The sequence below is a fragment of the Chiloscyllium plagiosum genome, unplaced genomic scaffold (genome assembly GCF_037043375.1).
Source record: "Chiloscyllium plagiosum isolate Xiang-an unplaced genomic scaffold, Cpla_swu_hap1 HiC_scaffold_17, whole genome shotgun sequence".
Lineage (NCBI taxonomy): Eukaryota > Metazoa > Chordata > Chondrichthyes > Orectolobiformes > Hemiscylliidae > Chiloscyllium > Chiloscyllium plagiosum.
The window spans coordinates 55792098-55819658 of record NW_028270155.1 but is presented as its reverse complement, the minus strand read 5'-3'; the positions used below and the strand labels follow the sequence as shown (position 1 = coordinate 55819658).

Here is a 27561-nt window from a genome sequence, read left to right as displayed (position 1 = left end):
AGTAGTTTATTAGCAGCTGTCCAAACATAATTGTAGTCCACTCCAAGCAAATTAGTCAGGGAGCATTAAAGTAGAAACCTTCAGTAAAACTCTCAACCATTCTAGATTGTGGGGGTCAGTTTTGCTCAGCAGCGTGATGCCAAGTATATGGGTTCAATTCCCAATCACCAGCTGAGTATACCACAAGGGTCTCTCCTCAAACTCTTCGAGTTGGAGTCAGAGACTTACAGCATGGAAACAGACCCTTTGGTCCAACTCGTTCATGCCGACCAGATATCCCAACCCAATCTAGTCCCATTTGCCAGCACTTTGCCCCATATCCCTCTAAACCTTTTCTATTCATATAGCCATCCAGACACCTTTTAAGGGTTGCAATTGTACCAGCTTCCACCATTTTGTCTGGCAGCACATTCAATACACACACCAACCTCTGTATGAAAAAAAAAATCGCCCCTTAGTTCCCTTTTGTACTTTTCCTCTCTCACCCTAATCCTATGCCCTTCAGTTCTGGACTACCCAGGGAAAAAGACTTTGTCTATTTATCCTATCCATGCCCCTCATGATTTTATAAACATTGATAAGGTCACCCCTCAGCCTCTGATGCTCCAGGGAAAACAGCCCCAGCCTATTCAACCTCTCCCCTCTGACAGGAAAGAGACCAGAATTATATGCAATATTCCAACAGTGGCCTAACCAACATCCTGAACAACCACAACATTACCTCCCAACTACTGTACTCGATATTCTGACCAATAAAGGAAAGCATATCGAATGCCTTCTTCAATCTCCTATCTACTTGTGCCTCCGCTTTCAAGGAGCTGTGAACCTGCACTCCAAGGTCTTTTTGTTCAGCAACACTTCCTACGACTTTCCCATTAAAAGTAAAAGTCCTGCTAACGTTTGCTTTCCCAAAATGCAGCACCTCACATTTATCTCAATTAAACTCTATCTGCCACTCCTCAGCCCATTGGTCCATCTGATCAAGATCCTACCGTAATCTGAGGTAACCTTCTTCACAGTCCACTACACCTCCAATTTTGGTGTCATCTGCAAACTTATTAATTACACCTCTTATGTTCATATCCAAATCATTTATATAAATCAAGAAAAGTAGTGGACCCAGCATCGATCCTTGTGGCACTCCACTGGTCACAGGGGTCCAGACTGAAAAAAAAAAACAGCCTCCAAGCCAGTTCTGTATCCAAATGGCTGGTTCTCACCATAGTTCTCCCATAGGGGACTTTGTCAAATGCCTTACTGAAGTCCATACAGATCATGTCTACCACCCTACCCTCAATCCCCTTTGTTAATTCTTCAAAAAAAAAAAATCAAATTTGAGAGACAGGATTTCCCACAAAGACATGTTGACTATCCCTAATCAGTCCTAGCCTTTCCAAATACATGTAAAGCCTGTCCCTCAGGATTCCCTCCAACAACCTGCCCACCACTGACATCAGGCTCACCAGTCCAGAGTTCCCTGGCTTGTCCTGACCACCTTTAAATAATGGTACCACATTAGCTGACCTCCAGTCTTCTGGCACATCACCTGTGATTATCGATGATACAAATATCTCAGCAAGGGGCCCAATCACTTCCCTAGCTTCCCACAGAGTTCTAGGGTACATCTGATCAGGTCCTGGTGATTTATCCACCTTTATGCATTTCAAAACATCCAGCACTTCCTCCTCTGTAATATGGACATTTTTCAAGATGTCACCATCTATTTCCCCACATTCTATATCTTTCCATGTCCTTCTCTACAGTAAACATTGATGCAAAATACTCAATTAGTATCTCCCCCATCTTCCGCAGCCCCACACAAAGGCTGTCTTGCTGATCTTTGAGGGGCCCTATTCACTCTTCGTTATCCTTTTGTCCTTAAATGTATTTGTAAAAACTCTTCTCCTTAACCCAATTTGCCAAAGCTATCTCATGTCCCCTTTTTGCCCTCCTGATTTCCCTCTTAAGTATACTCCTACTACTTTTATACTCTAAGCATTCACTCACTCAATCTCGCTGGTCTGCACCTGACATGCTTTTCTTTTAACCCAAACCCCACAATTTCTCTAGTCATCCAGCATTCCCTACAACAGCCTTTCCATCCACCCAAACAGGAATATACTCTCTCTGGATTCTCGTTCTCATTTCTGAAGGCTTCCCATTTTCCAGCCATCCATTTACCCATGAACATCTGCACCAATCAGCTTTTGAAAGTTCGTGCCTAATACTGTCAAAATTAGCCTTCTTCCAATTTAGAACTTCAACTTTTAGATCTGGTCTATCCTTTTCCATCACTATCATTTCCCCCCACTGACACCTCAGTCACCTGCTCTGCCTTATTTCCCAGGAGGTGGTCAAGTTTTGCACCTTCTCTAGTAGGTACATCCACATAGTGACTCAAATTTTCTTATACACTTAAATTTCTCACCATCTAAGCCAACACTATGGCAGTCCCAGTCTAGGTTTAAAAAGTTAAAATCCCTTACCACAACCACCCTATTACTCTTACAGATAACGGAGATCTCCTTACAAGTTTGTTTCACATTTTCCCCGATGACTATTAGGGGGTCTATAATACAATCCCAAAAAGGCGGTGATCATCCCTTTCTTATGTCTCAGTTCCACCCAAATAAACTTCCCTGGATATATTTCTGGGAGAATATCCTCCCCACGTCTCTCTCTCACACAATGCCAGTCCCCTATGTTCCTAACCATGCCCCTAGTTCATCTGCCTTCTCTGTTAGGCCTCTTGCAATGAAATAAATGCAGTTTAATTTATTAGTCCTACTTTGTTCCTGCCTGCTAGGACTGTTTGACTTGTTTCTTTTCTCAACTGTACTAGTCTCAGATTGATCTTTTTCCTTATTCTCACCCTGGGTCCCCTCCTTACTAGTTTAAAATCCTCCCAAGCAGCTCTAGCAAATCTCCCTGCCAGCATAGATTAGTCCCCTTCCGATTCAGGTGCAATCCGTTCTTCTTGTACAGGTCATTTCTACCCCAGAAGAGATTCCAATGATCAAAAAAAAAAAAAATGTGAATCCTTCTCCCATACACCAGATCCTCAGCCATGCATTTATCTGCTCTATCCTCCTATTCCTACCCTCACTAGCTCATAATATCTGAATTACTCCCGGTGCTATTACCCTGGACAACCTCCTTTTTAAATTCCTGCATGACTTTCTATATTCTCCCTTCATAATCTCATCCTTTTCCCTTCCTAGGTCGTTGGTTCCAATACATATAATGGCCTCCTGCTGGTCGCTCTCCTCGTCGAGAACGTTCCCTCTCAGACATCCTTGATCCTGACACCGGAGAGGCAATACACCATTCTGATTTTTCGATGCTGGCCGCAGAAATGTCTGTCTGTGCCCCTGACTAGAGTGTCAAATTGATCGCTTGGAACCTGATCTACCCCGCATTACATTAGAGCCAGTCTTGCTACCAGAAACTTGGCTGTTCATGCTACATTCCCCCAAAAGTCCATCCACCCCCTACATTTTCCAAAACAGCATACTGGTTTGAAATGCGGATTGCCACAGAAGACTCCTGTACTACCTGCCTATCTTTCTTGAAATTAACCCATCTACTTGACTGTATCTGCAGCTTTTTTCCCTTCCTATAACTGCCATCCATCACACCCCCTAGCTATGGTAAATTCCTCATTGCCTCTGTTGCTCCAGCCAATCCATTCGATCTGACAGGATTCACAGCCAACAACAACATTTACTGCAGATATAATCCTCAGTAGCCCTTAAACTCTCCTGAAACGTGCACATCCACCATGGAGAGCATATCACACTACTCAAGGCCATTTTGCTCCTTCCAATCTACAGACCCAGAAAATAGCACCATCTTATTGCTCTGCAAAACACTGCTCCAGGTTAACTTAAAAGTATAAGCCATAAAAGTATTAAGAGTTACTCAAGAGACAGATCCCAATAAAAACTAATCAAGAATGAACCCATTCCACTCACTATTGTGGATTTAGAGCAAGGCTATACTTAACTATCTGTTTAAGTATCTGTTTATGCTTTGACCTCTCCCAAACCGGTTCCTCCAAGATCAATTGTGAAGTTCGCTGTTTTCCTCGACACATTCAGATGCCCAGCGACACATTAATTCAAACAGCAAAGGCAGTACTGTACAGATTCATTGCTGTGTTAGTTAATAGTGTGTGTTTCTTTCTCTCTCCCTTACAGACCATGTGCTTGCTGCCCTTGTCTGTCTGTCTCCCTTTTAAAAAGTGCTATTGTTCGCTCACCTGAGGTATGGTAGCCCTCAGGTTAAATCACTACCAGTCATCTTTTTCTAATGGGAGCAGCCCTATGATCTGGTAAAACTATGGCGACAACAAATTCAAGATTTAAATCACTAACAAAACATACAGCACACTATTATTGATACAATTCAAATCTGAAAGGCTCCAAGACATCTAATTTTCAAACATTTCAATTCAAGCAATAGTAACCATTTAAGATTTGCACGATTATTTTGTAAAAGGTTTAAATATACAATGCTAACAAATTTTGTACATTTCCTCCTTAATGTATTACTTTCTCTTTTCCCCCATTTGTTTCTGCTGCAGATATTTAAGTGGGTATGTTTCAAATAACCCTCACTCAGCTACCAATAAACACACAAGCGTCAGGTTGGGTCAGCACAGAATGGGAGACCTATAGAGAAAGGCTGGAAGTAGATGACAGAAGAATATTGATATTACATTCTTGAAATTTTAGGTATTTATAAATTCATACAAAATACATTCTGCTCCAAAAAAAAAGGGGAAATAAAAAAACTAAGACATGCCACGAAAGCTCACTTAAACCAGCTGGACCTGATCTTTTCCCTATTGACAACATTGCATTGTGATGCATTTTCAGGAACTAAACCTGTCAAAAAACAAACATGCCACAATAGCACCACGTCACATTAAAGAACAGAACAATGCCTTTCATCACTTAGAAACCATAGTAGTTTTGGGAGTAAATCCAAAAGTAGAACACATTTCCTTTATAGGAAAAGTGGAAAGAGGGTGCATAAAAAGAAAGCAAAATTTCAGAGAGGTGTCACATTTGATTTGCTCTCAATCAAATTTTACGCAGCAACAGAAGATCCCAGTGAACAGGCAAGGTCAGTTTGACCTGAATTTGCAAAAGGAAAAAACAATGTTATCATTACTAAGTCACCACAAATCAAAATTGGCATAAGGTTACATAATCAAATTAGACTAGTTTAATGAAATCAGTGTTTCCGGTCAATATCTTTAAAAATGTTGTTCTACTTTAAATACAGCAGGCAAATATAGGTCAAGGGTAAATTCATCAAGTGGTCAAACTAAATTATATTTTTAATAAACTAATAAACTAATTTGAATAAGTCAACTTATTCAGCCATTTAAATGAGTAACGAAAAGAGAACAAAGAGTAGTACAAGTAAATGAGATCATTTTAGTTAAGTAACTTTGAATTATTCCATTCCAGGTTATCGCAATGCATACAAGGCAGTTGAGTATGATGGCTGGCTTTACCAAGCCAAGAGGTACAGGGATATTAATTGCTGGGACACAACCCAAACAATGCTCTAATCCCCTAATGGAAGCATATCCTTATTAAAAAGATAAAGATGCAGACAGCTGAGGAAGACTTGAGTCAGATGCAACGGTAACCTAGCACAAGTAAACAACTAAAAGTGTATGAGAATTGTTCAGTACTCAGAGGTTCAAGTGATTTCTATTAAAAACTGACAGTTAATTCTATTTCGTTGTCCTGCACAGAATTTTAAACAGTTCCACGTGTAAAGCAGACTGTATCAGGGAAGACTTAGAGTAGTGGCAATGTTATTTGACTAGTAAACCAAAGGCTCTGGGGACTCTGATTCAAATCCCATCATAGATGCTGTTGGAACTTATTACAACTTGAATGTATAAGTAATTCTGGAATTGAAACAGAAATCAGTAACAGTGACCATGAAGATTGTTTGTAAAAGAAACTCATCTGATTCATTAATGACATTTTGGAAGGAGGTCTACTATCCACACATAACCTGGCTAACACTATAATCTACAGAGTAGCAATGAGATTGATTTTTAATTGTTTTTTGAAATGATCTAGCAAACTATTCAGATTATAGCAAACTGCTGTAGAAATTTCAAAGGGATCAACAAGTGCACTGTTCCAACTGGGTCAATACAGTAGCTGACCAGCACCCTCAGGGACAATTAACAACGTGTAACAAATACTGGCCTTCCCAGGGATTTAAAAAAAAAATAAAATTTGACTAAAACTTTAATTTGCCACACCATGCAAAAGTATGAAAAGATGAATTGTGAAGAATGTGACACATGAACGATGGTGTCAATATTGCAGTTTCCCATTTGTTCAAAGGGTTAAGAAACAAACAGTTTTATACAGCAACACTGTTGGTGTCCTTCATTCAGGAGTTTAGTAACTTCCCTGCACACTTCCCCAGATGTCATAGAATCAGAGTTTGCCCATAGTATTAGGTAGAAACCATTCAGGCCAATGAGTCTGCACGGACACTCCGAAGAGCATCCCACCCAGACCCATCCTATCCCCATAACCCTACATTTGCCATGACAAATCCAACTAGCCTGTACATCCTGGTCACAACAGGGCAATTTAGCATGGCCAATCCACCTAACCTCCACATCTTTAGACAGTGGGAGAAAATGAGCACAGCCAAAGGAAGCCCACATAAGGTGGGGAGAATGTGCAAATTCCAGACAGACTGTCACCCAGGACTTGCTGTAGGAGAATTTTGTATTAAGTAAATCATTATTTCTGTAGATGCAAGACCAAACCTTCCCTAGGGTAGGATTAAAGCATTGTTCAAGAACTCTAGAATAACTTAAGTATTTAATATTTAGGTTATTTCAGAAAGCATAATTAATTCTGCCATGAGGTCAGGATTGATACACAATAGGAAAATGGTCTTCTGCTAGATAGTCAAAATAGCTATTGATTAACAAGATTACATTAGGATAACAACAAGCAATTTAGAATACTAGATTTGGCAGCAGTTGAACAAAATTAAAGTAGTTACAGATTAATTAAGCTAAACAAAATGTCTTCCTGGCTGAAAACATAAATATGTTGATACAGATTAGTTGTTTTAAAATGAAGTATTAATCAGCTTACTTGTAAATGCTTAGTAGCAAAAAACTTCAGTGTTACATTTAAAAAGATATGCTGTTGAAGATTTTCATTTTGCACATCAGACAAGTGAAAGATTTCCCCTTAAAATGTGGTATTCTATGAGAAATGGGGGCTGATTTGTTGCCAAACAGACCAACTATTGCCAAAGGGAACATATGAGATAATGGTTATCCTACAAGCTTTTGTTCAACTCAAATGGCCAAAATGCCTGGTCATGCTCCATTTATAGAGGACAGTGCCTTAAGAATTAATACATGTAGATTCTAGCAAGCACAAATGAGCCACATTGCAAGCCTGACTGCAGATCTTAAATTAGTTCTTAGTATCATTCTTAACAGACACAGGATTGTTCGATTGTGCTGTCAGAAAATCAATCACATCTATTGGGCACAGTTTTGCCAAACATAGGCTAGTTAGATTAGTGCTGTCATGAACAGCTAAAGGGAGATGTTGTTTAGCAGCACCTTAACCAATCAGAATCCTTTTCTCTAATGAATTGCTATTTTCTGAAATTTGGTATTCTTGCATCAGTCCTGATAAATAAAAAGGTGAAAAACTTATAGCACTTATCACCACCCAACCCCTGCATCTCCGCACTGCACCACCTCCACCTTCCCCCCCCCCCCCCCCGCCCCATGCAATGCTTGAGGCTTAGTCTTTTTAAAATTCTACAAATTTCATATACAGTTGAGTTTTAATTTATAAAACTGGTTTCTTTCCCAAGAGCTTTGTTGATTCACACTCACCACAGCCCCACCCCAAAATTTAACAATGTAAATACAGAGTTGGTGCATCTTACAAGTAGGCTGGTTTCTAAAAACATTGGAAAATGTTTTGTTTCACAAGAAAGTCCCGCATGCATAAATTAGATTACATCACACAGCAAACATTTTGAGCGCAATTTTTGAAAACTACCAGCATAAGAGCAATGAATTACTATTTCACTCCACCCCCTCTGCTCTCAACCATCAAGTGCAGGAATCCTTTCCAGTTCCTGTTTGATGGAATGTAGTTTGGTTACTGGCTACAGGATGACAACTCTCCCACAAACTATTTTATGCATGACAAAAGCACATACGTACATTCAAAATAATGGTATCTACTGTCACAACTGTGAAGTCACACTGGCCTGAAACTCATTGCTGTCGAACTGCATTCTGATGAAGGTGACTCCTGACTCAGTTGAACTTTACATTAGAGGAACCTACTGCCTAAGATACTATTTTAAAAATACTGATGGAAGTCAAGCTCACCAGATACTTAACAGGAAATATATAGCTGCATTCACTAGAGAAAAAGAAAAAGGACCAAATTGAAAACAAACAAGTTAGCCCCTCTCTCATTTAAACAGATAGCAAGAAATTAGTCAGGGTTGAGGGAGGACATTGCAAATGTACTTGTCTAGAATTAAAACGAAGATGGAGTTAGACGGACAACTGACGTAGTGTCCTAAACTTGAATTGAGTGATACGAGTATTAATAGACAATTGTGTTAAATGAGAGCTATCACATCTCAGTAAATTGATCTCCTTACTTGTACTGTCAAATTTGAATAAAAACTGATTGCAATATTGTGTGTTTGTTTTTGCCACATGTTGATTCCCATGTTATATGTCTTCATAAATTTTCAATTTAAGATTAAAAATAGAAGTATCTATCCCTATGATCTCACTAAAACATAAAACTAGAGCATTGTACACAATTATCCATTCATGAAAGCTTCATCACACAGACACCAGGGATAAATCTTATAACTTTTACTTCCACTCTCCAGCCCATGCAAGTGATCTTACACTTTACCACCATATACTTCATACTACTTTTACACCAGAATTTTTGTCAGCCAGCCAGCATAAATGCTGCCATGTTTCTTGTGGGGTTGGGTCAGTAAGAGAAATTAGCAATATACAAGATTATCATACAGCCTGCATTTGAAAACCAATTTTATTTCTAAGAAAACCAATTTTGTATTTTTACAAAGCAAAAATACAAGCTTTAAACCACATTAATTTAAAGCAAATAGTTTATACAAACCAATGCTAATCAGAAGCAGACAATTTCAATAAGATGGTTAAGTGGTCAACAAGACAAATCTTCAGTTTATTTTTGAAGCAAAAATTACAAGTGTGATTTCACTCAAATTTTCACAAAGCCTGCTTATAGGAATTTTTATTTTCCCGTGAGTATTGATGGGTTTAAAAAGCAAATTCCAAAGTTTTCCACTAAAACAATGTTGCTTCTGCTTGTAACCAGCAAGAATTAACCATCTGAATGTGGCAGCAAGTAATTCCAAACAGGACATCACTATTTATTGGTCACCAGCTACCAATTTGATTAATTCAATTTATACTAACCATCAGGCTCTGTAGATTGCCTATGAAGCATCACTGTCAATCCATTTTGCATTAAGTACCAAAACTTATGTCTAGCAGTGGTATCTTCTTTCATTTGGTGTATATCAACTAGGGCAAGGTATTGACATCTTACATTAATCTGAAATGCTCATTGTCTGGTCATTAATCAAAATGTTAAATCAACAAACTGCATCCATAGATCACAAGTGAACTTTACCAATTATATAACAATGAGAAATAAGTTTCATTGCTTTATCACTCAACCCAAGTTCTACAGTGCCTCTGCCAAAACTGTCACCAAAATGTGATGCTATTACCTCAATGACCATATCCCCACTTTCCAGTACTCCTGAAAAATAGAATACTAGTCAGTTATACTAATTGCTTGTACCTATAATATTGAGTTGCCAAAAGAATCAACTTGTTTCCTTACAAGTTGAAGGGTGTGGTGCTGAAAAAGCACAGCTGGTCAGGCAGCATCCAAGGAACAGGAGAATCGACATTGATTTCCTGAAGAAGGGCTTATGCTCACAATCCAAGAACGCGGAATGTCAAATCTCACCCAAAATGATTATAATTGAAACAGATTTAATTTCTACATTGCAAACTTTCAACATTCTGAATACCCAGTAACTGAACATAGTATGTTTAGGCTAATCCAGTTGGAGAAACCTACTTTCTTTAAAAAAAAAGTGGCAAGCTTTCATCACCCAAAATGGTAGTTTATACTTTAGTGTTCAATTCTGATAAGGTCAGAGGTCAAAACCAAGTTATAGAGCAAGGCAGTGCTTAGAGTTGTGACGTAGATGTGTCCGTGTTGGACTGAGGTGGACGTGGTTAGAAGTCACATGACACCAGGTTTAGTCAGACAGGTTTCAAGAAGGAGCATCACTCCGAAAGCATCAGGTGACATCAAGTTTATGCAGATTTGCAAGAAAGCAAAGAAGATCTCAAAAGGGTTATAGATCACGTCACTCAAGTTGACCTGCTACACACTGACTACACAGAGACTCTGCTGTCGCACCTATCGATCACAATATTCTTGTATACTAGCACAGATGCTGCAACCTTCAAATTGAGATAGATGTTCTTAGCTTGTGCCCAGGGTACAGCAGACCAGCTATGAGACACAGTCAAGCAGATGAGGCAATGAAACTATACCACCTACATGCACACAAGGACAAGAAACTGCAGAAATTTGGCATCACCATCAGCAGTAACTAAGACTCCACAGTACCACTGTTGAAACTAGTACCACCACCACAGAAATCCATACTCAAACTTGACTGACCACACCCTTCAACCAGATGAAATAAAAGTTACAGCCAAGGGCTCAATTGTTTGCCCCACTATCAAAATGGACCTCACTGGTCTTGTGGCAGATAGAGGAATTCATCAGGTAAATAAGGCTCCAGGAATTGTTCCACAAACCAATGTGTCAATAGTGAGCCCAGTGAGACAACCAATGATCCAGAACAGTCGACAGATATCCATAGCAGTGACCAAAGTCCAGTCAAATTGGACCACTCCACAAAGCTGCTGCCCTAGACTTGACATGTCTGCTCAAGCCATCAGGAGATGCATTAATGCTAGATTCATCAGTGGTGCTCACAATATAGCATAGAACTTCACCCAAGCACAAAGCAACAGCATCCAGGCTCTCAAGACCAATTACAGCATAATTTAACCAGCAGACAAAGGAGGAGCCATCGTCATAGAGAATAGAATTGATTGCTGCAAAGAAGTGTACCAACAACTGAATTAGGAACACTATAGATAAGTACCTGATCAGACCAAAGAAAACACACACTTCACCTAACAAAGGGACAATACTCAAAGCTTGTGATTTCAAATAAACCTATTGGACAATAACCTGGTTTCATGTACCTTCGAACCTTGTCCACCCAGTCCAACACCAACATGTTCACATCACACTGCCAAGCACAGTGCAGTTGACTCACTCTGGTGCGGCAATTTCTGCCACATATAGAGGAATATAGTGTGTTTAGAAGATGCATGATGCACCAGTTCCTTTCTCTAGGTTCCCTTCTCAGCCAGCTGAGCTTTGGATCTTTGCTAATACTCAAAAGTCAGCTTCCCAATAGGTACTGACAGTCGTAACCATCTCTCAGTTGTCAGTGTCAGCATCCAGCATCTTCACACCTCGCATGCTAGTGTCTTTGTAGCAGAGTTACAGGTGCCTGAAAGATCTGACCCAAATCAGTACACCATGTAGATCTTTGACTATATGGCCATAATCTATTCAATGATTATGGCTGGGACAGTGCAGACATGTTAGTTTAACAGTAAGTGTTGTAGTCACATGCATTTTGTCATCTTGTGTAATGGTTAGTGATGGTAGAGGCTCCAACTTCTACACCTTCCAAACACCCATACCTCTGCTACAAAGACACTGGCATGTGAGATATGAAGACTTGACCAGGAATCTCTTCCTTCCTCCAAATCCCTACCAGTTGCCATTGGCATATGCTGGAAAGACTAGTAGGTTGGTTTTCAATCTGTTCAGCTGCATTAAATGATGACCGTTGAGTCTGAAGATGGGAATTGAACACTTAAGCTTCTGGCTCAGAGGCAGGGCTACTAATTACTGAAGCACAAGACCCCCTCAGCAGTAAGTATCCTTATGGAATTAACACATCAAGACTCAGAGTTGGTGGCCTTATTTTGTCAAGAGATGGCAAGGATATGTCAGAGATCGAAGGTGGAAACCAAATACAGTTTTCTCTTGTCCAGCTCAGGGGAGACCAGGACAATTATTATCAGAACCATATAATTGCCGTGAACTGGTGTTGCACAGATCTCTTTAAAATTATCCTACAGGATTAAAAACAGTACTATAAAATAGTTACAGGCTCATCTCATTTTTCTGAGAATCTCTCATAGATAAGATCCAGTGTCTTTTTTTACTTACCTTCGAAAGTGCAAAATTGGCACCATACCTCAATACGCTCCATGTATCTTGCACGGTCAATTCCAAGACCTGCCCTATAATACCTTGGGACATCTTAAAAATTAATCTGAAGCATAATTTTAAATTTAAAAAACTGTTAATGTTACACAATATCATTGGGATCCTGGCTAGCCTCCACAATAGGTATGACAACCAAAGACCTATACCATCTTGAGTGTCACGTCAGCATTCAAACAAACATCGCTACAGCGAAAGTAAATTGGAGAGAATACAACATGAGCAAAGTCACCCAAATCTATTTGTCCAAAAGTCTCTGGAACCCAACTTTTAGTCAAAAGTTCCAGGTGTTAAAAGCATACTCACTTCCATTTAGCTTCAGTGTTTCCATTGGGGAGACAGGCCACCTACTTGCAGAACGTTTCAGAGAACACCTCTGGGACACCCGCACCAACCAACCCAACCGCCCTGTGGCTGAACACTAACTCCACCTCCACATGCAGGTCCTTGGCCTCCTCCATCGCCAGACCATGGCAACACGACGCCTGGAGGAAGAGCACCTCATCTTCCGCCTAGGAACCCTCCAACCACAAGGGATGAATGCAGATTTCTCCAGGTTTCTCATTTCCCCTCCCCTCCACCTTTTCTCAGTCCCAACCCTCAGACTCAGCACCGCCTTCTTGACCTGCAATCTTCTTCCCTACCTCTCCGCCCCCACCCCCTTTCCAGCCTATCACCCTCACCTTAACCTCCTTCCACCTATCGCATTCCCAACGCCCCTCCCCCAAGTCCCTCCTCCCTACCTTTTACCTTAGCCTGCTTGGCACACCCTCCTCATTCCTGAAGGGCTTATGCCTGAAACGTCAATTCTCCTGTTCCTTTGATGCTGCCTGACCTGCTGCACTTTTCCAGCAACACATTTTTAAGCTCTGATCTCCAGCATCTGCAGTCCTCACTTTCTCCTAACTTAGGAGTTAGTCAACTATGCAAAGCAATTCAAGAACAGCTGCAATTGGTTCAAATACTGAAGCAAAATTCATCTGGGATTCACAGATACACTTAATGTCTCCAATTAAATTTGTGCCAGTAAGATTACTGCTAATCTGTACAATACCACCATTTGACTATCTTTTATTTTATACCCCTCAATGTCAATTAACTTGCATCTGTACATATGCTTTGAGGAATAAATTCCAAAATTTCCACTTCCCCCTGTGAAGATTGAATATTTAAAAATTGGGAAGCAAAGTCTATTTAAGATTGTACCCTCATCTTCTGGAATTAAGAGAAAATACTTTCTCCATAACTAAATGCCTTCATGATTTTAAACATCCCAAATCTTCTTCACTTAATTATTTCAAATCAATATAATACAAGCTGCTCTTGTATAATTGGTGATTATGAGCTGTATCCACTTCAATACTTTTGTTTCCCAGAGATGTGTTGCCCAAAACTGGATGCAAACCAAGGCAGTGAAAGCTAGTGGCTCTGAAATCTAGTTCCTCAATTTCAGAATCCAGCCTAACTTGACATTATCTAGAAGTTTGGGTCAAACTTTACTACTTAAATCCTTATTTTTTTAAATTTCCACCATCATAGAAGACAACTCCATGACACTGATTTTTTTTGTTTTAAAAAAGCACTTGCACTGCAGCTTTGAGACATATCTGGAACTTCCTTGATCCACTTGCACTTTGCTTCTCTACAGTTCTTAATATTTTAATTTGTCAGAATCAAATTAAATGACCTTAGACGGCATTCAATATGGCGGAATGGAAGTGCATGTTCTCTTACTTCCTGTTCCCATCTACAGAACTCATTGTTCCTCCTCACTTAGATATTATCTCTACTCTTTCATAGAGATCATGAACATTAAGAAAAATTCCTAGTCAAATATCTGAACCCCTCTAATAATTCCTAAACCAGGTCAAGATTAACTTCATATTAGGTTGAACAAAAATTGGAAATTTTTTAAATCAAAAAAGTGTGTTTGATAAAGTGCATATAGATAACATCTGTTATCCATTGCACAAAACCATCTTAAAAAAAAAATCAAGACAGACTGCACTTTGATTTTAAGGGCAGTTCAAGTACAAGCTGATTTTATTTGATAAAAGCAGAATACTATTTTATATTTCCAATGTCTGCAAAATCAAAGAAAATACTGCTGAAACTCAGCAGGTCTGGCAACATCTGTTGAGAGAGCGAGAAAGAGTCAGAGTCCAGATTGACATGACATCTCCTGGGTAACACCGCCATTTAAAGATACTACCTTGGTAGCCAAATTTGAAAGTGAAATCTGGGCTAATCTTTCCAGTCTGCACCCTCCTGGATTCACTTCATTTCCCTTAAGCTCAAGTCAACAATTTAGTCCAAGAATGGAAAGGTTCTCAAGAGTCATCATGCTTGAAACATTAATTCTGCTTTTCTGTACAGATGCTACCAGACCAGAGTTTCTCCAGCACTTTAATCGGTTTTGCTTTTATTTAGCAAAGTTAATTAAAACGTCTCCCCATCTCTCTCCCAAAAAAGTTCTCTCAGCTAAGTGCTAGCAGATAGACTGCAAGTTTACCTAAAATGTTTGTCTACACAAAACACCATCTACACCACAATCCAGTAACATCAACACAATTTAGTATAAAAGCAGCTTGTCAGCCACAAAACTACCGATACTACTAAACCAGAAACTAAGCCTGATCAGTACCAAAAGGACAGACTTGTGAGAGGGGATACGCACATGGAAACAGAAGCCTCAAATATAGGTTTTCCACATGGATTTTAATTGATTGAACATACTTTGTGATCACCCTCATTCAGCAATGTGGACAATTATTGATATTGAAGTTTCTCCCCCTCCATCTTCCTATCAAAACTGATCAAATGCCCATTTGTTCAAATCCATTCAAAATATTTCATAGCTGTGTTGAAATATTTGCAATTACAAAATAAACTGAAGACCATGGATTGCTTTTTAGGCAGAATTTAACCTTCATGTTGCAACTCAGAAGGTAGTTCACACAAACTGACCTTGCATAATATTGCACAGTACTCCAGTCAGCTACTGCCCATAAAGCAGCAAAACAAATAATTCTAAAAGACAGAATGACATAGCTCAAGAGATATTAAGTATAGATATACTCATTAGCAGAGAGTCAATATTTATCCACTCAAGTTTACATAAATTGGCATCGACCCAAGAAATGCCATCATTTTGTGGGAAATGCAAAGTAGGAATGCTACATTAAAATACCAATAGATGCCGCAATGAGTTTATTCTGAATAACTGGACCAGATAAACCAAAAAGCCCAACTCAATTGAATACAAAGCAAAATATCTCACCGATGTTGGGAATACAAAATGGAAAACCGACAAATATCGTTATCGTTAAGGATATTCAAATAATTTATTTGCACTTTTTCCTAACGTGCACCAATTTCACCAGATTGCCTACCTAATTAGATAAATTAAAATCCCAGCAGTTTTAGTGTGTTGTGACTCACATCATAAGCATCACATGATTATGTACTTATAGGGGTAGTATTGACATGGACAGTTTAATTATGCAGTATATTTAAATATATACGACCAAATATACAAAGCTTTGGCAAGGATTGAAAAATCTGCATGACAAAGGATTCACATTGTGGAACACAATCTCATTGACAGGTTTACAAACCCCAATAAACCTCTAAATCCAGCAAAAGACCTATTTACTGGCACAGCAATTTCCCATGTTCAAAACTGGCAAAATTAACACTTCACCAGACCTGTAAGCATCTCTCTTGCAAATATCACTTACAGAAGTTTCATTGATAATCAAAAAGATAATTTGTCAGTTAAAAAGTGAGTGATTCATTAGTAGACATATGTGCAATCTTAGAATCAATCTACACCAAAGGTATCAATATCAATCATAAATTTGGATTCAGAACTCATTCTTCAGGATGAAGTAGTGCTGTTCCCAGCAAAGATAGCCAGAGAAACTGTTGCGGCCTTAACTTGGTAGAGAATATAGATGGTTTGATTAGCTGATCAGTAGCAAATTGAATTCAATCTAAATAAGTGAGAGGTGATGCACCTGAGCAGAACAAACAAGGCAAGGAAATACACGAATAGCAGGACCTTGGGAGGCAAAGGATCAGAGGGACCTGGGTATGCATGTCCTTTTATCTTAAGGGACTGATGGACATGTAGTTAAAGTGGTTATGATTGCATATGGGATGCTCGCTGAGGTTTAAGAGCAAGGAGGATATGTTGGAACTGTTCATAAGATATTCGTTAGGCTACAGCTAGAGTATTGTGTGCAATTCTGGAATCCATATTGTAGGAGAGATGCGATTGCATTGGAAAAAACAGGTGTAGAGGAGATTTACCAGGATGTTGCCTGGGCTGGAGTGTTTAGTTATGAGGAAAGATTGGATAGACTGGGATCAGTCTTTTGGGAGGAGATTAAGGGGAGATGGCGATATATAAAATTATGACAGTAGACAGGAGGGAACGTTCCTCTTCAGAAGAGGAATCAGTTACTAGGAACATGAGGTTTAGAGGGGTTGACAGGAGACATCGTTTGCACCCAAAGGTTGGTGGGAATCTGGAACTCACTGCTTGTAAAAGCAACAGAGGCAGAAAGCCTTATTTATTTTAGTATTTAAGCGTACACTTGTTATGACAAGGCATAAAAGGTTTGGGCCAAGTGTTGAAAAATGGGATTAGAATAGTTAGGTGGTTGTTTTTGATTGGCGAAAATTCAATGATCTGAAGAGCTTTTTTCTGTGCTGACTTCTGACTCAGCTGTACTCAAAAGCAAATTTGCTGACCAAACTTTATGAACACATCACTGCTACCAAAGCACTTGCGTGACAGAACTACCCATTTTTAAAAGGTCAGAGGTTACATGCCAGTGTCTCTGCATCAGCAAACATTCAAGCTCTAGGTCAACTCCATTTATAAAAGAAAACTGCTTCTTGACCAAAATGCACAGCACTTCATATAAATTAACTTATTTACACAAGCAGAACTTGCATCATGTTACATTTTCTAATGTTTTTAAAAAAACAGAAAAACATCCCATTGCATTTGTCACAAAAGCACCAACCTATGCTAATACATTTGCGTCCCAGTGACTCCACCCAATGTAGTGTCCCTCCAGAAAATTTTCCAACTTGTTATAATATCTCAAACTGTGCTAAATATTTGTAAAGTTTACACATTAGCTTTTGCTAAATATTTGAGCAAAGGGGGGGGGGGGGGGGGGGGGGGGGGGGTGGGGGTGGAGAAGGAGAAGGAGAAGAGCGCTAATAGATCATAGTTTATTCTACTAGGTAGACAATCTTTTACTACACGCGTAACAAAAAACACCTGCACCTTGTCCTGCATTTTCACTGATGGATAGATAGATTGTTACAATTTTCTAAGATAGTAGAAACCAAAATCAATTTTAAAAAGTTGACTCAGCAAATACTTGTATGCTGTTTTGGAATTGGTGGGGTCTTTATATATCAGTATTGCTCGACTATATCCAAGCATTTAGAGTCAGATGTACAGCATGGAAACAGACCTTTTAGTCCAATTTGTCTATGCCAATCAGATATCCTAAATTAAATCTAGTCCCACTTGACCAATATCCTTCTAAACTCCTTCCTATTCATGTACCCATCCAAATGCCTTTTAAATGTTGTAATCTTACCAGCCTCCACCATTTCCTCTGGAACCGCATTCCGTACACGCACCACCCTGTGTGAAAACACTGCCCCTTAGGTCCTTTTTAAATCTTTCCCCTCACCTTAAACCTATGCCCTCTAGTTCTGGATTGCCTTCCCCCAGGGAAGGGACTTGTCTATGTACCCTATCCATGTCCCTCATGATTTTATAAACCTCTAAGGTCACTTGTCAGCCTATGATGCTCCAGGGGAAACAACCCCAGCCTATTCAGCCAGTAAATGTTTTTTGGACCCTTTCAAGTTTCACAACATCCTTCCTCAAGGAAAAAAAGAGAGACCAAAACTGCACACAATATTCCAAAGTGGCCTAACCAATGTCCTAAACAGCCGCTTTAAAATCTCTTTGATATATGCCACCGCTTTCTTGAATCTTAGCAGTAAGCCATTTGATTACCTACCAGAAAAACACTGAACAAACAAGTTTCTTAAAAAAAAACTATAAGCAATCAAAATGTTACCAATTCAAAATAAGAGGGCTAACTCAGTGACTGCATCAAACCCAATAAATTTCAGAAAATTTATATTTAAATCAGATAGACTTAAATGCTATTGGAACGTGGCTCAACAATCCCGAACAGTGGTCACATTTTGCCAAAGCTAAGCTAACTACAGTGAGGCTTTATATATGCCAAATGTAGAAACTTCACTGGAGCATATCAAACAAAAGGTTGACATTGTCACGTAAGTGGGAAAAGTTAGGGGTACACAAGCAAAATAATGATCAGAGGTAAATTTTAAAAAAGGAGAACCTCAAAAGGAAAAAAAGGTAGTGAAGCATAGGGGTTATGGGAGGACACTAAAACTTGGCAGCATAAGGTTTGACTATCAATACAGAATTGTTTGAAACGAGGGTCTTAAAAGATTCATTCACAGGCCAGCATTTATTACCCATTTGAATCAACCACATTGCTGTGGGTCTGGAGTCATTGAACAGCACAGAACAGGCCCTTCAGCCCACGATGTTGTGCCGACCACTGATCCTCATGTATGCACCCTCAAATTTCTGTGACCATATGCATGTCCAGTAGTCTCTTAAATATCCCCAATGACCTTGCTTCCACAACTGCTGCTGGCAACGCATTCCATGCTCTCAACTGTGTAAAGAACCTGCCTCTGACATCCCCTCTATACTTTCCTCCAACCAGCTTAAAACTGACCCCTCGTGTTAGTCATTTCTGCCCTGGGAAATAGTCTCTGGCTATCGACTCTATCTATGCCTCATTATCTTGTATACCTCAATTAGGTCCCCTCTCCTCCAATATAAAAAGAGTCCGAGCTCAGACAACCTCTCAAGTTTTGGAGATGCCGGTGTTGGACTGGGGTGTACAAAGTTAAAAATCACACAACACCAGGTTATAGTCCAACAGGTTTAATTGGAAGCACACTAGCTTTCGGAGTGACGCTCCTTCATCAGGTGATAGTGGAGGGCTCGATCGTAACAGAATTTATAGCAAAAATTTGCAGTGTGATGCAATTGAAATTATACACTGAAAAACTGATTGTCTGTTAAGCTTAACAGACAATCAGTTTTTCAGTGTATAATTTCAGTTACATCACACTGCAAATTTTTGCTATAAATTCTGTGTTACGATCGAGCCCTCCACAATCACCTGAAGGAGCGTCACTCCGAAAGCTAGTGTGCTTCCATTTAAACCTGTTGGACTATAACCTGGTGTTGTGTGATATTTAACTCTTCATAAGATAAGCCCTGCAGTCCAGGCAAACCTCCTCTGAACCCTCTCCAAAGCATCCACATCTTTCCTATAATAGGGCAACCAGAACTGGATGCAGTATTCCAAGTGCGATCTAACCAAAGTTTTATAGAGCTGCAACAAGATCTCACGACTCTTATACTCAATCCCCCTTTTAATGAAAGCCAAAACACCATATGCTTTCTTAACAACCCTGTCCACTTGGGAGGCCATTTTAAGGGATCTATGTACCTGCACACCAAGATCCCTCTGTTCCTCCACACAGCCAATAATCCTATCCTTAATCCTGTACCTTCCAAAATGCATCACCTCGCATTTATCTAGGTTGAACTCCACCTGCCACCTCTCAGCCCATCTCTGCATCCTGTCAATGTCCCGCTGCAGCCTACAACAGCCCTCTATACTATCAACAACACCTCCAACCTTTGTGTCGTCTGCAAACTTGCTGACCCATCCTTCAATCCCCTCATCCAAGTCATTAATAAAAATTACAAACAGTAGAGGCCCAAGGACAGAGCCCTGTGCAACACCACTCACCAGACTTCCAGGCAGAATATTTTCCTTCTACTACCACTCGCTGTCTTCTGTTGGCCAGCCAATTCTGTATCCAGACAGCTAAGTTCCCTTGTATCCCATTCCTCATGACCTTCTGAATGAGCCTACCATGGGGAACCTTATCAAATGCCTTGCTGAAGTAGACCAGACCAAGTAAACATGGCAGTTTCCTTCCCTAAGAGGCACCAGTGAACCAGATGGGGTTGTCCAAGTCAATAGATTCATAGTCATTTTGTTTTAAATTTCATAGAGCTGAAATTCCACCACCTGGATTTGAACCCAGGTCCCCAGAATATTACCTTGGTCTCTGGATTAAGAGTCCAACAATAATACCAGTAGACCATTGCCTCCCCCATCAAGAGGCCAAATTTGCAGTGTGTCTCTCAGGCTGGAGAAGATTTCAAAAATAGGTAGCAGAGACTTTGTAGAGACTTAAAGGTTGAGAAGTTTAAAATTTAACGTTGCTCAGCAGGGAGCCACTGTAGGTCACCAAACAGGGGTGATGGGTGAATAGGACTTGGAGAGTGTTAGGACACAGACACTTTTACAAAAGATATAACACAAGACTGGCTAGGAATGAGTGGAATAATCATGTCTAGAGGTTAGGCGACACATGAATAAAGGATTCATAAGTCAATGAGCTGAAATGATTACATTTTACATTACAGTGTGGAAACAGGCCCTTCGGCCCAACAAGTCCACACAGACCCGCCGAAGTGCAACCCACCCATACCCCTACATTTACCCCTAACCTAACACTACGGACAATTTAGCATGGCCAATTCACCTTACCTGCACATCTTTGTGACTGTGGGAGGAAACCGGAGCACCCGGAGGAAACCCACGCAGACACAGGGAGAACGTGCAAACTCCACACAGTCAGTCGCCTAAGGCGGGAATTGAACCCGGGTCTCTGGCGCTGTGAGGTAGCAGTGCTAACCACTGTGCCACCGTGCCGCCCGATGTTTTAGGCACTGGTACATAAGTGCAAATAAGTAATCTTAACATATGGCACAGGTAAGTGTTTAGAAACTCATCTCAGATCAGATATGATAAAAGGTTATAACATTCTGATTCAGCTTCAGACTGTTTCTAGCAAGAGGAATGGAACCAGTGACTAGCAAAAGAATTTATGGTTGAGATATAATGGAGGGACAATGGCTTCAATCTCACCAATATTTAGTTGGAGAACATTTCAGTTCCCTCAGTAAGAGATAGTGGAAAGACCAGAGCCAGTATGAGGTACAGTTAGATGATACCACCAAGGGATGAGAAAGAGGTGGTACCAATGAAAGTCCCTTGGTAAAAATCAGGAGGTGGAATTGGAGTAACTGTTCTGGATACAGATAAATACAAAGCACAAGTGGGCTTGCGGTGCAGTGGTAGTGTCCCTACTTGAGGCAGGAGGCCTGGGTTCAGGTCTCAACGGCACCACAGGGGTGTAATAGTACCTCTGGACAGGATTAAATTAAAATGGAAAGCATCAAGATGACAGGAGAAGCATTGGAGGACAGTAGTATGGATTTGGTTCAGTGAATTATGTGAAAGAGTGTAGACAGATCAGGAAAATTGCAAAGAAGAGCTTAACTTTTGACAATCTTACTAGCTGTCATGTGCCATGTTGAAAGGCCTCATCTGAGTACTATGACAAGGTTAGAAACCTAAATCAGAAGGACTCAACTTGGGAGTCCAGGAACAAAATCTGATATGTTCAAGGACACAAAAGGAATGAAAAAGGTTGGAAATGGAGGTATTATTTGCAAAGTTTAAAGGGGCCAGATGGGTTTTTCTTTCAAGAAAAGTGACTGCCACATTTGTAGGAAAGCATGGGGCAACATCCAGGAAGAACATATGGTTGGTTCTCATCTCAACAGATATTGCCAAGAAGGGAAGTTGAGTGGTTAAAAGATTATTGGGAAGGGAATCAAGTGAAAAGGTAAATTTCATAAAGTAAGCTGCGAGGCAAAATTAAAAAAAGGGAATTAGGAGAAAAACCTTAAGTCAGTCATTTAGACTAGTGGGCTAGGGAAAGAAAAATAGCCACAAACCCAATTGATCAAATAGTTTCAAATTTTGTGACAAAGAATTCCATGAGCTGCTCATATTTAGAGGTGAGGATTGAGGAAACACGATAAGAGATGGCTTTCTTTACAGAAAAGAAAGAAGTTGCAAGTTACTTGTATTCCAAAATGGTTCTGGAATATTAAGCAGTTAAGTTCGAGAGCAGCATTTATTAGTGCTGAATGTGGTCTAGCCAGATTAACCAGAATTGAATGGCCAAAACATTCAGCCATCTTATCCTTTCAACTCTGTTTAATCCTAAATGGTGTGATGAAAGCTGTACCTCGGGAGCAATCAGTGAGTGTTTTCGTGGGGATGAGGTGATTGAAGGTGGAGGCGAGGAAATGTTGAGCAAAACAGTACAGGTGGAGGGCTTAAAGCTAGAAATGTAAATGTTTTCAAAAATTAGTTGTAGGTCACATAGGAAAGTAAGGTAGGAGAGGAAAGGAAGGGAGTAAGGAAAAAGCTAGAAGGAGGAAGTGCTCAGAAATGGGCTTATCAATGATTGGAGAATCAAGGTCAGGTAAGATAACAAAAAGGTCAAAAAGCTAGTTGATGTTGCTTGTTAAACTTAGGAAAATTACGGAAGGATTTAAGATCAGTAAACGTAAGAGAGAGCGAGACAGCAAGAGAGAGGATAGTAAATTGAGATGAAGGTTGAACTCACTAGAATGACATCCCTGCAGGTGAGGAAGGAAAGTGATAGTGCTTTATTTAATATACACTTGGGTAGGTATTAGGGAATGAGATCTTCAGGCAAGAGGATAGTAAAAGTGAGATATTCAAATGATGCACTTGAAGTGATGGGAAGGAAGCATCAATAGACCAAAGGAAGAGTTGGTGTTAAAGGCACACTGCCACTGCAATAATCTGGATGGTACGAGTGGTGGAAACTTCAGCCATGAGATAGCTTCACAAAGCAGCAAGTATCATCATTCCTCAGTCAGGTTTCCATCAGGGTGATGTTAGTGCAATCATCCACAACATGCTTAAGGATGGAAATAGCCTTGTTCACACATAAATGGAAATTCAGGCAAAGACAAGGAGAGGATTGGTGAGGGTTGATCCACAGACCGAGTCCATACAGCCAATGCTGGGATGTTTGGATTAGACATGGACAGAGTAGATATAGGAAAAGTAGCCCCAGCAGGTGTGCTGTGCAGTGAAGAACAGTAAATACCTTCTGCAAAAGTTAAATCTTTGAAATCTCTTCCATCAAAACAATTGTTAATGCTTGAGCTATTAAGTACTTTAATTACAAGTTATCAAACCCCTCCAACCTGCAGCTTAATTATTTCCAAAGGATTGTTAACTCAATTTACATATGTTAAGACATTATCATTTTGACAACAGAAAGGCAACTAGAGGTATAAATGTTTGCTTTTAATGGAATTGAAAGTGCATTTCAGAACGTTGCCTAAGGATGACTGAACAAATATCTAACTGGATGATTCAATAATTGTATTGAGTACAACATACTTTATAGTTGAATCTACAGCCATTCACAATTCACGAGAGAAGTCATGGCATACTGTTACTCAAATTACAGTAGGTAGTCAAAGAATGACTTTGCTTTGCACATGAACTTCTCAATTATGGTATTTGAAATTGTAATGCATTGTTAAAGCGTTTGTGAGGTCTTCAGACTTTCCTCTGCTGTTTGGATCAGTAGTTGACGATGTAATCAAAGGTACTTGAAAGCAACAGACTCCAACATTTTGTTTCCAGCTTTTAAATGAGAGTTGGGAGATTAAAAGTTTATTGTTGCAAGCGTTATAGCTTATACTGATACCTACAAACCATCCACTCTGCAGAGTTCACAGTGAACAAGGGGATGGTTTAAGAATCACATCAGCACATTGCAAACGTTAGAATCCTAGAAAACTAATAAACTGTCAAAGTGGGGTACACATTTGGTCAATTTTATTCAAATACCCATGGGATAGCTTTGTAGCAGCCTAAAGCATTTTGTTCGAATGCCCTCCCTTTCCTCGGAACCCTGCAGTGAGACATTACCATTAGCTTCAAAGTAATATTTTAAGTTACTAAAATGTAATCAATGATTAGTATAGGGAACTGGAAATTTCATTCATTTCTCCTAAAATCTGTTTTTTTTTAAACTGTTTATTTTTATTCCCAATCTGACAGTGGTAACAGTGAGTCACTGCGTCTTATTTGCGCTAAATATAAATTCAGGCAAGGTGAATAATGGATAAATTTTTGGATAAAAATAGCACTTTCGTCGAAAGAGACTGCACACTACTTTTACGCCTAGTACTTTCAAGTCAGGATTCCGTGCATAGCCAAGGCCTTTTACAACCACAGAAATAAAGCCTTTTATAATCCTAATCTAGGCTATATAAAACAAGAAGTGATCGAAGCAGATTTACACTGTTTTCAATAGTTTAACTCACTACCAAATTCCGCTTTACTCTCGCCATGCATCTCAAAATCAAAATCCCTTTCAAGGGAAAAAAAAACATCGACGACCAAGGTTGCAATAAAAAGGATGCCGTTTAGCAGGTGTTGGACTTACCTCGTCTCTGAATGATGACTCGCAGTAGAGGATTGGCAGATGAGAGCGCTTTGTGGTAATTGTCATCGTTGTTGATGGGCAACAAATCCCCGTGGATATCGGTGTATCCCAACAACACGTCCACGCAGGGGATCTGATGGACGGCTTGAATCAGCTGGTAAAATTCCTGGAAACCACCTACACTTGAACGTTTTAGAGCAAATCTTCTAAATTCAGCATCGAACTGCGAAAGAGAGAAAATGGGGGAAAAAAATCGGGTTGCAGCACTTACACGTTTAAGTTCATTAATTCCCAGTTTTCTAATTTAATTTAGTGAGAAGAATACATTTCTCCAATTTGTTAATGGTAACATCGCTCTCGCAAGCGAAGCCCTGCCTTTCAACTCTTCGCAACACGCAGTGTTAAATATGGCTCCAATATTGCGATCATAATTCACATTATGGGATGGTGAGAAACTAGCACCATCACTCAAAGTGTGTCGATGGAGGAAGCAAGAATAAACAAGAGCAGCAGCAGCAACATTAACTGTCAGATCCAGAACAATTACAAGCGTCTTTCCTCCCCCCCCCCCCCCGCGAAAGAAGGTAAGGTTTGTTTACATTAATAGCGGATCAATTCACTCCCAGGAGAAGCACGTCTTAAGTAACCGTAGTCCATCCGCTGTTGTGAACATAACACCAGACCCTCTGGAAAACTCCCAGAAGGCAGCGATCAACCGAGCTAAGACCCTTTATTTTGCATTCTTACAGAAGATCTAGCACCTTAAATCACTGGCAAAAAAAAAGCAAAATCCCACTGTACCACAGACTTTGATATATGAAGCCAGTTTTACGTGGAGAGAAATATTGCTTTCACAAAATGAATAAATAAACGTGCAGATATCTACCTTGCTTTTCACCTCAATAATATTATCCACAGCTCTAGCGGGCGTCCTGTGGTGTTTGGACATTGTCTCCCTGCGTTGTCCGCAGTCGTTGTTAACCATATACCGATGAGACTCCGCTGCAGGTAGCTGCACTCTTACCGTATACAACTGGCTTCTGCGAGAATACCACTGGCCTGGCTCGACGTCACCACGCGATGTTGGCTCCCGCCTCCTCAAATTCATGAATGGCTGCTTGAGGGGATCGGGGCGTGGCCGGCACAGGTATCGTTATGGCGTCATCTGGAATGTTACCGTGAAGTAACGATGGCAACACTAGAACGCGATCGAAATTTGCAACATTTCAAGAGAATGGTTTTCAGACACTCCGTTCAAACCACTTTACAAACGCTGTAAATCACGATTAGGTTTATATGAAATATCGAGTGTTGCCATATTTGTGCAAAGCAAGATCCCGCAACTAGTTGTGTGAATGAACACAATCTAATTTTGGTGACACTTCACAGATACATTGCTTCAGTTTCACTGAAGTGGCAACTAAGTAGAAATTATGACAGTAGGAAGCAACTAATTAACAAGAACAACCAAAAGCAGAAATTGGTGGACAAACTAAACAGGTTTAGCCTGCTGTGAAGAGAAATTGTTAATGTTTCGAGGCAAGTGGCCCTTCAGAACTGATAGCAACTACAAAAACGCAACACCAACTTATCCCGATGATGGGAAGTTCGGGGGCTGGAGTGAACGTGAGTGAACAGATGAAGAGGGAGCCCAGAGAGAGAAAAAGGTAGGCACTCAAAAGGATTGTTGAAGGTAAACCAGGGAAGAAAAGAAGCAGGATGTGGTGGCACTGGAGGCAGTTCAGAGGAGGTTCACCAGGTTAAATTCCCGGGAAGAAATGGCTGTCGTACGTGGAACGGTTGAATAGCTGGGGCTTGTACTTGCTGGAGTTCAGATGGAGGGAGACGGGGAATCTGATTGAGGTATACAAAATGCTATAGGGGGATTGATAAGGTGGAGTTGAATAAGATGAGGAGAAACTTCTTCTCTCAGAGGGTTATGAGTTTATGAAACTCCCTGTCCCAGAATGCAATGCAGAAGCAATCAACATGTTGAAGAAAGAAATAGATATGTTTATGATGAAAAGTGGGATAGACGGCTGTGGGGAGCAGGTGGGAAAGTGGAATTGAAACCAGAATGCCATCAACCATGATTATGTTACATGGTGGAGCGGGCTCAAAGGGCTGAATTACCTACTCCTGCTCCTAATTCCTATGTTCCTATTATAATGGGGACTATGAGTAGTTTCAAGTGGGTTGGTTGTGTTGAAAGCAACCTATTTCATTTCAGGACCTGTCTGTGTGTTGGGAGTAGGGGTGGTGGGGGGGTTGAATAGGTATGGAAGGTATTTATGCTCTAAAATTGTTAAACTTGATGTTGAATCCTGAAGGCTGTAAGGCACCCAAAAGGAAGATGAGATACTGTTGTCCAGCTTCTGTTGAGCTTCATTGAAGCATTGCAGTAGGTGAGACAGAAATGTTGGCATTGGATTATGACACTCTTTTGAATGTATATTGAAGTGGCAGGCAACTGGAAGTTCTGGATCATTTTTAAAGACATATTGTTACATAGGTATTC

At 40.1% G+C, this 27561-nt stretch overlaps 2 protein-coding genes across 2 annotated transcripts in view; one reads left to right on the top strand and one right to left on the bottom strand.

Moving 5' to 3' along the window:
• The window catches only part of pard6a (par-6 family cell polarity regulator alpha), a 104811-nt gene extending 78656 nt beyond the window's left edge, over positions 1 to 26155 (bottom strand). Inside the window, exons 1-2 of the mRNA XM_043707068.2 lie at positions 25930 to 26155; positions 25044 to 25266 (exon numbers count right to left, since the gene is read on the bottom strand). Coding sequence (XP_043563003.1) covers positions 25044 to 25266; positions 25930 to 26151 — 445 coding nt within the window. The 5' untranslated portion in view covers positions 26152 to 26155. The remainder of the gene's footprint in view (positions 1 to 25043; positions 25267 to 25929) is intronic.
• Positions 26156 to 26573: 418 nt separating this feature from the next.
• The window catches only part of acd (ACD shelterin complex subunit and telomerase recruitment factor), a 94172-nt gene continuing 93184 nt past the window's right edge, over positions 26574 to 27561 (top strand). The window contains exon 1 of the mRNA XM_087995935.1: positions 26574 to 26710. The gene's annotated coding sequence lies outside the window, so the exon portion shown is untranslated. The remainder of the gene's footprint in view (positions 26711 to 27561) is intronic.